Source organism: Dasypus novemcinctus, chromosome 18 (genome assembly GCF_030445035.2).
Source record: "Dasypus novemcinctus isolate mDasNov1 chromosome 18, mDasNov1.1.hap2, whole genome shotgun sequence".
NCBI classification, from domain to species: Eukaryota; Metazoa; Chordata; class Mammalia; order Cingulata; family Dasypodidae; genus Dasypus; species Dasypus novemcinctus.
The window spans coordinates 16,509,712-16,523,971 of record NC_080690.1 but is presented as its reverse complement, the minus strand read 5'-3'; the positions used below and the strand labels follow the sequence as shown (position 1 = coordinate 16,523,971).

At 36.5% G+C, this 14,260-nt stretch overlaps 1 protein-coding gene across 2 annotated transcripts in view; it reads left to right on the top strand.

The window, feature by feature from the left end:
* The window catches only part of HYDIN (HYDIN axonemal central pair apparatus protein), a 516,844-nt gene that overhangs the window by 145,735 nt on the left and 356,849 nt on the right, over positions 1 to 14,260 (top strand). For both annotated transcript variants that reach the window (XM_071209089.1, XM_058279757.2), the window contains exon 7: positions 13,391 to 13,515. In XM_071209089.1, coding sequence (XP_071065190.1) covers positions 13,391 to 13,515 — 125 coding nt within the window. The remainder of the gene's footprint in view (positions 1 to 13,390; positions 13,516 to 14,260) is intronic.

The following is a 14,260-nucleotide window of genomic DNA, read 5'->3' as shown; positions in this document are numbered from 1 at the left end:
TAGCATGAAAGTCTTGTGTAAAGAGATCCCATCTGAGTCCAGTTCCATCACACAGAAACACCGGCTCCAAAGAAGGGCCAACTGACATGGCAGTGAACCCCATCTGCCATGACCATAGAACCCGTGGGTCTCTTTAGCCCTCAAAAGAAATAATAACAAATAACATTTTTAGAAAGTCTACCTTCCATCTATTGAAGGCATACCTATAAATCCCATTTGGTGGGACTCAAGCCATATAACCAAATTGTAAAGCCTTTCAGGCCTGTGCTATGTATCCGAAAGCTTCCAGATGCTGGTAGTACACCTACACTAATCTATCTTGCCACTCTGCCATTCTCGGTATGTAGACAGTGTCTTTCCTCACGTTCTCAGGATGGCAGTTCCAGGCACCACACACAGACACAACCAGCAAATAAAAGTGGTGGCCTTGATTAGCAAAAAAAAAAGTGTTTCCCTGGAGCCCTGCTGCAGATTCCCTTTGGTGACTGTGACCCTTATTATCACTACCAAGAACTCTAATGCAAAGCTGCTGAGCTTCCCTTCAGGCCCCACGTTGGGCACCAATTGCTGAGATCAGCTCAGCAATAGGTTGGCTCAAAGAGAAGGCAACACAGAACTTTACAAAATAAAAGGATAGAGAAAAGGACACAAGAGAGGAGATAAAGATGGGACCAGGGGACTCAATGACTTCTGGAACTATGAGACTCAACCCTAGTTTCTCCCTCGTATTTATTGGAAACTTCCAAGCAGCTGTTTGCTATCTGAACTGCAACATTATCTACAATAATAAGGAACAACTGCAACATCTACAATAAAACACGTACAACATTTACAATAAGGAATAGGTCATACAATGTTCAAATGCAATTATTTTCCCACACAAAGCAAGATATGGAGAGTGCTCCAAGCATAGTACAGCTGAAAAGGTACTGTTGGCCAGCAGTGGAAAGGGCTCACTTTCTATCAGGATAGTAAGTCAAGTCTTCCTGGACAAGGTGGCATCTAAACTGGGCCTTGAAGGGAGAAAAGGGATGTTGATTGCAGAATGGCAGGAAAGGGCATTCTAAGCTGAATGGCATGAGCAATGGGGAAGAGAGGAGAGCATGCAAGAGGAGATGAGTTGAACAGTTTTACAGAAACCATTTTTTCAGTGTGACCTAGAAGCTGGGAACTTTCCTTTTTTTCTCATTTAATCTTTTTTTTTAGATCTTATTTTTTATTGTCTTTTTTTAAGCAAAATATTACATTAAAAAATTTAAGAGGTTCCCATATACCCCATTCCCCACCCCACCCCACTCCTCCTACATCAAGTACCTTTTTCATCAGTGTGGCACATTCATTGCATTTGTTGAATACATTTTGGAGCACTGCTACACTGCATGGATTATAGTTTACATTGTAGTTTACACTCTCCCCCAGTCCATTCAGTGGGTTATGGCAGGATATATAATGTCCTGCATCTGTCCCTGCAATATAATTCTGGACAACTCCAAGTCCTGAAACAAATCAATTTTATTGATACATATTAATAAAACATAAATCCATCCAAAGAGTACAATCAATGGTATTTGGTATAATCTCATAGTTGTACATTCATCACCAATCATTATTAGAGCATTTTCATTATTCTAACAACAATAGTAATAATAAACAGAAAACAGACAAATGAACAAAAAGATTCATCACCTCTCAGTCTCTCTATGCTTCTCCTACCATTCATAGCTACTATTCTGTTTCCATTTCTCTAGTTTATTTGTATTTACATTTTGTAAAAACAGTCCTATATATGCAATACTATTTGTATTCGTATTTCACATGAGATTTCACTGTTATACAGTACAATGTTATATTTTTAACTTTCCTTTTAGTAAAATACATATCCTTGGACTTTATCTTTCAACCAATGTCATTCCCATATAATAGCTGTGCTAGTTACAACACTATGATGTGCTTTTACCATTTCTATTCATTTCCAAACATTTCCAAGCAACCTTTTAACCAATTCTGCACAGATTAACCCTCAGATTTCCATTCTCTACCCTCATTCTATTTTCTGATGACCTATATTCTAGTTATTAACTCCATGAGTTTACAGAATATCTTAAGTTCATAATGGCACAATCATACAATATTTGTCCTTTTGTGTCTATCTTGCTTCATTCAACCTAATGTCCTCCAGGTTTATCTACATTGTCATATGCTACACAACTTCATTTCTTCTTACCACTACATAAAATTCCATCATGTGTATACACCACAATTTGTTTATCTATTCATTGGTTGATGGATACCTGGGTTGTTTCCATCTTTTAGCAATTGTGAATAACACTCCTATGAACATCATTGTACAGATGTCTATTTGTGTCACTGCTCTCAGTTCTTCTGTATTCTATTACTATACCTAGTAGTGGTATTGCCAGATCACATGGCAAGTCTATATTCAACCTTCTAAGGAACTGCCAAACAGTCTTCCACAGTGTCTGTACCATTATACATTCCCACCAACAGGGAATAAGTATTTCTATCTTTCCACATCCTCTCCAACACTTAGTTTTCTGATTTTTTCATAGTGCCCATTCTAATAGGTGTGAAGTGGTATGATATATTGAAGTACTAAAAGAGAAAAACTGCAAGCCAGGAATTCTGTATGCAGCAAAACTATCACCAATTGTGATTTGTAATGAAAGAAATTGTAGCATTGATGTAGAGAAAGTGGACATGGTAGCTGCTGAGGGTAGGGAGAGGGAAGAAGAGATATGATGTGGGAGCATTTTCAGGACTTGGAGTTGTCCTGGGTGGTACTTCAGGGACAGTTGCTGGACATTATATGTCCTTCCATGGCCCACTGGGTGGACTGGGGGAGAGTGTAAACTACAGCGTAAACCACTATCCATGTGGTGCAGCGGTGCTTCAAAATGTATTCGCCAAATGCAATGAATGTGCCACAATGATTAAAGAGGTTGTTGATGTGGGAGGATTGGGGTGAGGGCATGGGGGCTATATGGGGACCTCATATTTTTTTAATGTAACATTATATTTTTAATGTAGCATTAAAAAAATAAAGACAAAATTTTTTTTAAAAAAGTCACGGTTAAACCTCAAAAAATAAATGAGGGCTAGTTTAAAGTCTTCACAGACAAACAAAACCTGAGAAACTATGTTTCCAAAAGACCAGAATTACAAGAGGTACTAGAGGGAGTGCTACAGGAAAAGGAAAATAAACAAAGGTGAGAGAGTTGTAGAAGAGTGTAGAAATGAAGATTATTCACAAGAGGAACTTAAAGAGTAAAAAGGCAGATAATATGAAAGTATGACAATGGAAAGTCAAAGGATAAAATAGATGAAGTAAGTACTTCCTTTGCAGTAAGAACATTGAATGTTAATGGCTTGAACTCCTCAATCAAAAGACATAGGCTGATAAAATGGATTTTAAAAAATGAGCCATTTATATGCTGTCTATAAGAGACTCACCTCAGATATAAGGACACAACCAGGATGAAAGTGAAAGATTGGAAAAGATGTTCCACACAAATATTAACCAAAAAAGAATTATAGTAGCAATACTAATATTGGACAAAATAGATTTTAAGTGCAAAACTTTTATAAAGGTTGAAGAAGGCCGTTGTATATTAATAAAAGGGGCAACTCATCAAGAAGTAATAAATCTATTTAATATTTATGCATCCAACCTGGGTGCCCCAAGATACATGAGGCACTCAATGGTAAAACTGAAGGGAGAAATAGATGTCTGTACAATAATAGTTGGAGACTTCAATACACCACTCTCAGTATTGGATAGAACACCTAGACAGAGGATAAATAAAGACAGAGGGCTTCAATACTATGATAAATGACCTAGATCTACCAGACATTTAAAGAGCATTACACCTCCAAAACAGCAGGATATACATTATTTTCAAGCACTCATGGATCCTTCTCCAGGATAGATCATATGATGAGTCACAAGATAGGTCTCAATCAATTTAAAAAGATTGAAATTATACAAAACACTTTCTCTGATCATAATGGTATGAAGCTGGAAATCAATAATGAACAGAAAATGGTAAAATTCATAAATATATGGAGCTAAAACAACACACTCTTAAATAATCAGTGGGTCAAAGAAGAAATTGCAAGAGAATTCAGTAACACTGAGACCAATAAAAATGAGAACACAGCATATCAAAACTTAAGGAACACTGCAAAGGCATGCTGAGAGGGAAATTTATAGCCCTTGATGCTATAGCCCTTGATTAAAAAAGAAGAAAGAGCTAAAATTGAAGATCTAACTGCACACCTAAAGGAAATAGAAAAAGAACAGCAAACTAATCCCAAATGAAGCTTGAGGAAAGAAATAGTAAAGATTAGAACAGAAATAAATGAAATAAAGAACAAAAAGCAATGAAATCAAGATCTTGGTTCTTTGAGAAGATCAAAAAAATCAACAAACCTTTAGGTAGACTGATAAAGAAAAAAAGAAATAAAATTGGAAATGAGAGACATTACCACTGACCCTGCAGAAATAAGAGAGTTCATAAGAGAATTCTATGCACATAGTATGAGGAAGTTTTCTCAATATTGTAACATGCACATATGAAAAATCTATAGATAGTATTGTACTCAATGGTGAAAGGCTGAAAGCTTTCCTGCTGAGATTAGGAACAAGACAAGGATGCCCACTGTCACCACTGTTATTCAATATTGTGCTAGAAGTTCTAGCTAGAGCAGTTAGGCTAGATAAATAAAAGGCACCCAAGTAGGAAAGGAAGAAATAAATTTTTCACTATTTGCTAATGATATGATACTTTATCTAGAAAATCCTGAAAAAATTCACAGTAAGTCTTCTAGAACTAATAGACAAGTTCAGCAAGGTAGTGGAATACAAGATTAATATGCAAAAATCAGTGGTCTTTCTATATTGATGATCAATCTGAGTAGGAAATCAGAAAAAAAATCCCATTTATAATATCAACTAAAAGAATCAAATATTTAGGAATAAACCAAGGACATAAAGGACCTGTATTTAGAAAACTACAAAACATTGCTAAAAGAAACCAAAGACAAATAAATGGAAGGACATTCCGTGTTCATGGACTGGAAGACTAAATATTGTTAACATGCCAATTCTACCCAAACTGATTTACAGATTCAATACAATCCCAATAAAAATCACAACCATCTTTTTTGCAGAAATAGAAAAGCCAGTTATCAAATTTGGAAGGGTAAGGTGCCTCGAATAACAAAAATGTCTTAAAAAGAATAACAAAGTTGAGGGACTCTCGTTTCCTGACTTTAAAGCATATTTCTTAGCTATGGTGGTAAAAGCAGCATTGTACTGGCTTAAAGATAGATAACTTGACCAATGGAACCAAATTGAGAACTCAGAAATAGGCCCTCACATCTACAGTCAAGTGATTTTTGACAAGACTGTCAAACTAACCCAGCTGAGCCATAACAATCTGTTCAGCAATAGATGCTTGGAGAACTGGATGTCCATATCTAAAAGAAAAAAAATAGGATCCTGATCTCACATCTTATATAAAAATTAACTCAAAGTGGATCAAGAACCTAAATATAAAAGTGGCAACTATAAAACTTCTAGAAGAAAATGCACATTCAAGATCTTGTGGTAGGTGGTAATTTCATAAACCTTATACCCAAAGTATGAGCAACAAAAGAAAAAAAATAAATGGGACCTCCTCAAAATTAAACACTTTTGCACCTCAAAGGACTTTGTCAAAAGGGTAAAAAGGCAGCTGACTCAATGGGAGAAAATACTTGGAAATCTCATAGCTGATAAGGATTTAATACCCATGATATATAAAGAGATACTACAACCTCAGTAATAAAAACACAGGCTACCCGATTAAAAAATGGGCAAAATACTTGAATAGACACTTTTCCAAAGAAGAAATACAAATGGTGAAAAAACACATGAAAAAATGCTTAACATTATTAGTGATTTAGGAAATTCAAATCATAGTCTCATTCTTTACATATGTTTTGATTTTTTTTATGTCTAACAAATTTAAACATTTATTTTTATTATTTAATCTGGTGAATCTACTATATCTTGATCTTCCTGCTTTTGTCTATGGTAACTCTTTTTCATGGTAAATTTTTCCCTTGAGTGTTTTATAATTTTGTATTATGAGTCCATCTCCATCAGGGTCTATTGTAGAATCCTTTGCTGATTTTTTGAAGACACATCTTCCAGAAAAGATTTGAATTTGCTTTGCCTAATTCCCAAATGTTAAACTACTCTAGACTACTCTTTTGTTAACTTACTGGCTTGGGGATTCCTATATTAATAGTGTAAATTAAAATCCTAAATTTGAATAATATACATGCCCAAATTTATGAATTCCCAGGAGAAACTTGGTTTCCTTTCTCAAAACCAAGACAGGAAATTTCCCTGTCCTTTCCACATGCTGATGGGAAGATATTAGGGTAGCACAGCAAATTTTCTGGCTTTATATAGGGAATTTGGTTCCAGCCCCCTGACTTGCTTATCTCAAGACCTTGTCTCCTGCTTCATCAGGATTGTTAAAACCTAGGCTTCAAGATTATTGAGGACCCAGGGCAGACCTAGCATTAGCTCAGTGGTTTACTGCTCTCATTCATTTCCTCTTTGTTTTGTGATCCTTTGGATTTTCATTATTTTTATGAGTGCTTAGGTACACATTTTTATGAGTTGAATTTTACCCAGCATTTATAAGTATTTTCTGGTGGAAGAGCTTCCAGGTTATTCTGTCTGCCATATTGGAGGAACCAATGCTGCCAAATTGCAGATTGAGGGTACATCTCTTGGGAAGGAATTCATGCTTCCAGGTGTCTCAGGAATATCACTATCTCTGAAACATTTTATGTAGATCCAAGTTTCAGTCTGATGTCATATTTCTTTTGGTTGAAAATTTTCCTTTAATATTTCTTGTAGCACACGTCTATTGGAAATTTTCTTAAGTTTTTGTATTTAAAACATCTTTATTTTGCCTTCATTTTTGAAAGATGTTTTCTCTAGGGTATAGAATTCTAGCTCAACAACTATTATATTTTTCCTATACTTTAAAGATGTCACTCCATTGTCTTTTTTCAATCACATTGTTTCTAACAGGAAGTCTACTGAATTCTTATCTAAGGTCCCCTATATGGTATGTTGTCTTTGCTTTTGTGTGTGTGTGTTTATTGTTTTGTTTTGCTTTTGTTTGGGTTATTTTTAACATTGCTCTGGTTTTGCACTCCCTGGATTTTCATTATTTTTGGAAAGTCTCAGCATTATCTCTTCAAATGTTTCATTTGATTCATGTTCTTTCACCATACCTTCTGCTTATAGGAAAGTTCTGTATAACACAGATGAGACAGTCATCTGTACATGTTCCTTATTGCCTCTTGGTGGCAGGGATGTTGTCCATATTTGGATTTCAGATTACTTAGTTGCCTTACAATATTAGTGCTTTGATGGATTCCAGAAATATATGACTTTGTAGTTTATCCTTTTTTTCTCATTGTTAGGGTAAAAGTGACACTCTTTCCAGCTTTCTGCATCTTGGGTGGAAGTGGAACTCTGAGCCACTTTAAATAAATCAACCATCAAAGGCAAAGGAAAATTTCTTTTGGAAATCATTGTCTCCCTGCATTGTTCAGAAATGCTTGTACAGCCTTTGTCATCCTGTTGTGAGCGTCACATGTTTTAATTAACAGGGAAGGATGCAGGTTGTTTAACTGGCTCACTGTGACTTTAAAAAGAACTAATATTTTCCATTTTTCAAAAAAAGCCCCCCCACAACCACCTTCCATAATAGACATTAAAAACTTCATATTACATTGGGATTTCTTCCTGTGAAAACTGAACTCCACTTAAGGTGGAAAAACAAGGTATATAGACTGCATACCTGTACTGTTAGGCTGAATCTTAAGAACTATACATAAATGGAAATTTCTTATATATTAAATTTATATAAATGTGAAACTAAGTCTCTATTTTTTGGCATTTACCTTCTGGTAGAGGGAGATAGACATTTAGCCATGCATATATCTGTAGAAAGTGTTTCAGTATAGGGAAAAGCAGGTACAAAGGCTTTGAGATGGATATTAGCCTCAGGTGCTTGAGAATCAGAAATCAGGACCTGTGTGGCTGGAGAGGAGAGCATGAGAGGGTGTGATGTTGGAGGGGTAGGTATTGCACGTCAGGAAAACAAAGAGTATGAATTTTATTCTACGTGCAAAGGAAAACCATTAGAGTGATGTGATTAAATTAAAATGGGCATAGTGGACATTGGCCTCTTCCTCTCTTGCTGCCAGTAAATTCCTTTGCTACTTTAGGGGCAGGCACCCCCTCTCCCCATGTGAATCTTGATGGGAGACAGGGCCCAACCTCTCATTATGATAGCCAAAGGAGGTCAAGTGTGGCCCATCCCAATACCTTGGCTGCCAGTTCATGGAGCTCTGACTCAGGCCTGACTAATCACCTACTCCTACTCAAGACTTTGAACCTAAAAGAGCCAAACTCAAATATTCAGGGGCACTTGGAGGTAAGTCCTATGTTGGCAGCAGTGAATGGCAAGGGCTGTAAGCTCAAGAGCTGGCTGGCATCCAGTGGGTGTTTCCAAGAGGAGTAGCAGTTGCCTGATCACCTGACCAGTCTAATGACATTATTTTGGCTGCATTCTTATCTCCTTGTTCTGGACCTGATCTTTCACCATTATAATTGATTCTGTGAGCTACTCAAAGTCCTTCTAATAAATCCTTTTTTTGTTTAGGTTAACCAGAGTTGATTTCTGTTGTTTGTAAGTAAGAACCCTAATGGGTACAATGAGATAGGGATGAGGTCACATCATATTAATTCAGAATCTCTAGGGAGATTCCCTGTCAAGTATCCATTCTAAAAAGTGCAGATGATTCTATTGCCCATACAGGATTGAGGACCACTGTTTCCAGTACTGTAAAGCGCAGTGAATATAGTTTGAGAATTTGTAATCAAAAGCCTGTTCTAACACTATTCTGTTCTATCACGAATAGTGTTAGTATTCAGGTAGAAATAATATCTCACAGTAAATTATTTAAAAGCAGATCTTATTTTTTCTCATTGAAATAATGATTTAAGTAATGGTTAAGTTTATAAAATGGTTAAGTTCATATAAATTATTAAAAATTAAACCTTTTCCATATTCGTTGCCCCCATTAGAATATGAGCTCCATAATGCAAGGGTTATATTTAACTTTTTTATTATTATGCCCCCAGCATCTAGCAAATTGTCTAGAATAAATATATGCTCAATAAATGTTTATAGGATGCCTAACCAAAAATATATCACAAAGGCAAAGCAACAACAACTATAAACCTTTACAATAATTTAAAATAGTAAAAAATGCTTTGAGTACTATAAAATAGGCATGATGTTTTTACACTAATAAAAGGAGCTGCAGTGCACTATAAAAAAGAACATAAACAACTGCTGTTCAATTTTATTACAAATTTGACCTAAAACTCTAGTAGATGTCAGAATAACTTTGAGTATTAAAGTAAGATTAATTTTGGAAGATGAAATAGAGAGGATTAAGAAGAAATTTCAAACTCACAATGGAATTAGTTAATAAATAACATTATCTGAAGAAAAAATATACTTCTATTATATTAGTTATTTAATATATCATATTTAGTGATCTAAAATATTGAATCCTTTGGATGGAATAGTTTTAGTTATTAAGAACAGTTCATGGTTAGTTGAAAAAAACTCAAGATCTTTCTCATGGCTCTTGATTTTTTACAAAACCAAGTTCTTTCCCTAATCAATTTTAAGTATTAATAAGGATGTGATATCAAACGTTTTGGTAGACAGAACTAGGCATATACCCTTGAGGAACAATACCATTTGCCTCTTTGAAAGAACATTTTCTGATACTTGATATTTTCTAACCTGTTCAGCCTGTCTGCCTCTTGTAAAGTGAAGTACAAAATTAAATTATAGAAAGTATTTAAGCACCAGAGCTTAACACACTCTACTCAATTAATGTCTGATTTATTGGAAAAGCTTTAGCAGCTCTAAGAAGCAATGGCTGTCCCAAGTGTTTTTGTAAGTACTAGAGAAGTTTAGTGCAATCTAAAGGCAAAACTTAGCACAAAGGTAAAGTATTGGTTACCACTCTATGGAAATTGGGGTTTCCAACAGTCCTAGAGATGGGATACAAGGGTCAAATCCTCCATGGAAAATCAACTTAGGTTCTATAATATAATGATATCCATTTCATCTCAAAACTGTTCTTTTGCTACCAATAAATGTTTGAAAAGAAAATGAAATCACAGTGCAGGAAAAAATATTAGAAACTAGGGAGGCAAAAATGTAAAAACTGATTGGGACAAGAAGAAATATTGCAATGATGTTTCCAAAGGCAGGAAACCAGGCTCAGTTCTCAATTCTTCCAGTTCTAACTAAGGCTGTAAGGAAGGGAAGAACTTTAAGACTGTGAGACTAACCTCCATCCTCCATGAAGCAGTGATTCTTGAGATGCCTACAAGTCTGTTCCTTTTGGTTAGACCAAGATGTTTTAAAAATGAATTAATAACAGATATTTTTGTATCCCTTTAAGAGCTTACCACAATTCAGTTTAGCAACCTCCTTTGAGAGGCTCCTGTCAGAGCTGTACACAAAGACTTGTACAGAAAGATGAATCCAACCATATGTTTTCCACATCTGGGGAATGGTTCAGGATAGGCAGAAAAAACATGAACTTGAAGGCAGGCTTCCATCCCAGCCCCACCACTATGTAGTTGGGCAGCTTTGGGCAAGTTGCCTGCCCTTTTGGATCATCTGTTTTATCCTGTCTAAAACGTAGATAACAATATCCACATTAACAGTGGTGGGGTTTTTTTTAGTATTAAAGGAATTGATATATGTAAAAGTGTCCAGGGTAGTAACTTGCATAAAGTACATGTTCATGATATTTTATTTCCTTTCCATTTGTTTTCTTCTCAAGAGTTTCTAGCTGTTTAGAGGGGCAGGCATGAAAACTAACTACAATACAAGGTAAGCTGGAGTAAGAAGGAAAAAGGAAGTTAATAGCCTCTGAGAAGAAGACATTTACAAGATGGAAAATCAGGGACAATTCTAGTTAAGGGTGACTTTTGGTCAGGGCTGTGATAAGTGGTTTCTGAAGGAGTATAGGATATAGAAAATGATATTTTGATTCAATCTTAGAAGTTCTGGAAGGTCTATGTAGGAGGGCACAATCTGGTTGGAAGGGGGAGGAGGTGCAGAGTTGGGGAAGATTGTGAGTGAAGGGACTAAAGCCTCACACCCTTCCCACCTCAGCACTGACTCCGTCTGTGGCAGGTACATAGGCGATCTGGACAGGTGTATGTGTGTAATGAGAATGTAAAAGCTGTTTAGGCCCAGATTGTGTGTAGGAATTTGATAGATGATAAGGACCATTGAAGGCATTTGAACAAGAGGCTGGTGTGATATGACCTGTGTGTATCTATAGTATATCTAGAGCAGTGTGAAGGATAGATGGAAGAATGATAAAATTTTGAACTCATCTTAACGCTCAGCTCATCCTCAGGTGCCTGCTCCACTGTCTAAGGGCTTCCAGTGAACTAGATAACTATAGCAATAACCAAAGTAATGAACACTTGTGTAGCATTTCCTATATGCTGTGCATCATTCTAAACATTTCATTTATATCAACTTTTTAACCCTTATTATAGCTCTATGAAGAAGGCACTGTCAATACCTCCAGTTTAAAGATGAAGAAATTGAAAATTTAAGTAGGTTACCCAAGGTTATGGCAAAGCTGAGGTTTGAACTCATTTAGTTGACTGCAGAATCCTGGCTAGCGAATAGTAGCCCATAATGCCCCTATAGGAATGCCTTGGATTCACTAGAGACTTGGCACCATAGGTATAGGAGAAGGATAGAGAAATGGAGTAGGAAAATAAAGAAGTAAAAGGAGAGAGAGTTCAAGGTAGAGAGCACCAGAGAGAAAATATGTGGTAGGAAGCACTAGAGGTCTTGCAGTAATAATTTCAGGTCCCACCCAGTACTACCTTTACCATAAATTTCTTACCCCCATAGCAGAAAGCTTAGGTTTTATGAAACTAAGTTCATTATCTAAGGGAAGATTTAAGGAATGAAGATTCTAAAAACTTTCATTATATTTGTAAATAATCAGAAGCAATATAGCCTGCCAGATACATTGTACAATGAATTACTTTGAAAAAACCAGTAATTTAAAGAAGTGAAATGGACCATGAAAATAAATTAAATGGCCTGGGTTTCCTATTTAGAAGAACTCTCCAAGTTATTTAAGGTCCTTCATGATCAGATCCAGTTTTCTCTTAAATTCCCTTTCCCTTCCTTGATATTAAACTAAACTGTTTCCTGTTCTCAAATCTACACCCATTCCCCACAAAGTCCACATCCCCAAATTCTATTTTCAAGATACAGAACTTATTATCCCCAGTTTGTCTTTCCAAATGCACTTTGTACCATCCTGCAGCCGGCTCTCATCCAGGAAGTTGTCCTCTATGGCCTAGATCCACAGGCTGCCATGCCAATTGGCTTCTGATTGGGCCCAGCCAGTGGGAGTCCTGAGGCAGTCAGAGAGCAGGAAGGTGAGCGATCAGGGCACCTTCTCTATGAGGCCACCTGGGCTAGCTATCTCCCTTGACCAAACTCCTTGTTCCTCATAAGGCAGCTTTCTTTCAGTACTCTCTTGTAGGTTTCAAAACCATTCCTTCGGGCCTAGAGATTTAACAGCTCTTCTATTATGAACCTTGGGCTATTTCATCCCTTTTATTTCCCTACACATCTACCACTCCTTTTAAATTGACCTTTGCTAAACTGTCCTCAAATTATCCTCATATGAGCATGCCATCCCTTTTATTTTGGGATTCATTTGGGATTTCATTTTCCCTTTATGAAGCCTCTGAATGCTCACAAAATACAATTTTTATCGCGTAGAAAGTACTGTTCTTTTGCTCTTGTATGACATTATTTGCATTTATGTTTCTTATCAGTCCCTGACTGGAATCTCAGGGCCTTGAGGCCAAAGGCTAGATATTATTCATTTGCAGTCACCCACACGGTGTGCCCGAGCCCAGCAGGAACATTCAATAAATGTTGAATGAACATCTGAATGGCAAGGACACAAACAAGAATTTTATTGCATCATTAAGGTTCCCTTACACTTGCTGATCTGTTACTGTTACTTTCACATTGAAACTAAGGTTCTTTCACAATACAGAGGAGAGTATATATCATGTCTGGAAGACCAATTTACAGTTTTGGGTCTGAGTCATCTGTAGAACAATTATACAACTGTCTCCCCTCTGCTTCTCCCCCACGCTAGTCAGGAATGGATCCTGATGGGCATGTTGCCATGTGTGTTGCAGGCCTTTCTCTGTAGAGCCATCTATTGGAACTCTTAATGTGGGAGAGACCATGCAACTGGAAGTGGATTTTGAGCCCCAGACTGTTGGCAATCACAGTGAAAAACTTATTGTGCATTACGATACAGGTATGCATTAATCTTTATTAAAGTTCTGCACTTTAAGAAAGATCAGAAGGGAAAGATGAGCAAGTAAAGCAGGAAATATTTATTTTGGCATCATTAGAGTAAGCTAAGAAACACAAAATAAAGAACCAAAGTATGGATGCCTCCAATAGAAACGATGTTGAGCTGATACGTATCCCACCTAACTGGTTTCTCCACTGCTTGAAAGCCTGGGGAATACAGGCCTCAGGAAGAAACCTATATCCACAAGTCATGCCGGTAAATTGAGGCTTTTTATGTATAAATGGCTACTTAAAGGTAACGTAAGCCTAATATAAAAATAATTTAGAATGTCCTTGTGTGTGCCTACTAGTCTATGTGAAAAAGTCACTTTATTCCTTAGAACTTGCAAATAAATTCTTTAACATCTTACAAAAATATAGGACTGTCTAGGGCCACTGGTGTTTTCTTGAGGGCCACACCTGGCTTAGTTATGACAATTACACGTTTTCTTGGCAAGTATATAATTTATGGTCATGTAGACTGCATGTACAAGTATGCAAGTCTCCAAAGTTGGTTTTCAAATTAATATTTTACCATTGCCATTTATTATTTCATAATTTTTCTCATTTCCTTTTTGCCCATTTATGATGATTGACCCAGATCCTCTGTATCAGAAAGGCCTTGTAGGGAGAAAGCAGAGGTGCACAGCTAGGGAAAGAGCAATGGATGACATCTAGGTCACAGTTCAGAGTTGCTGGCTTTGTGG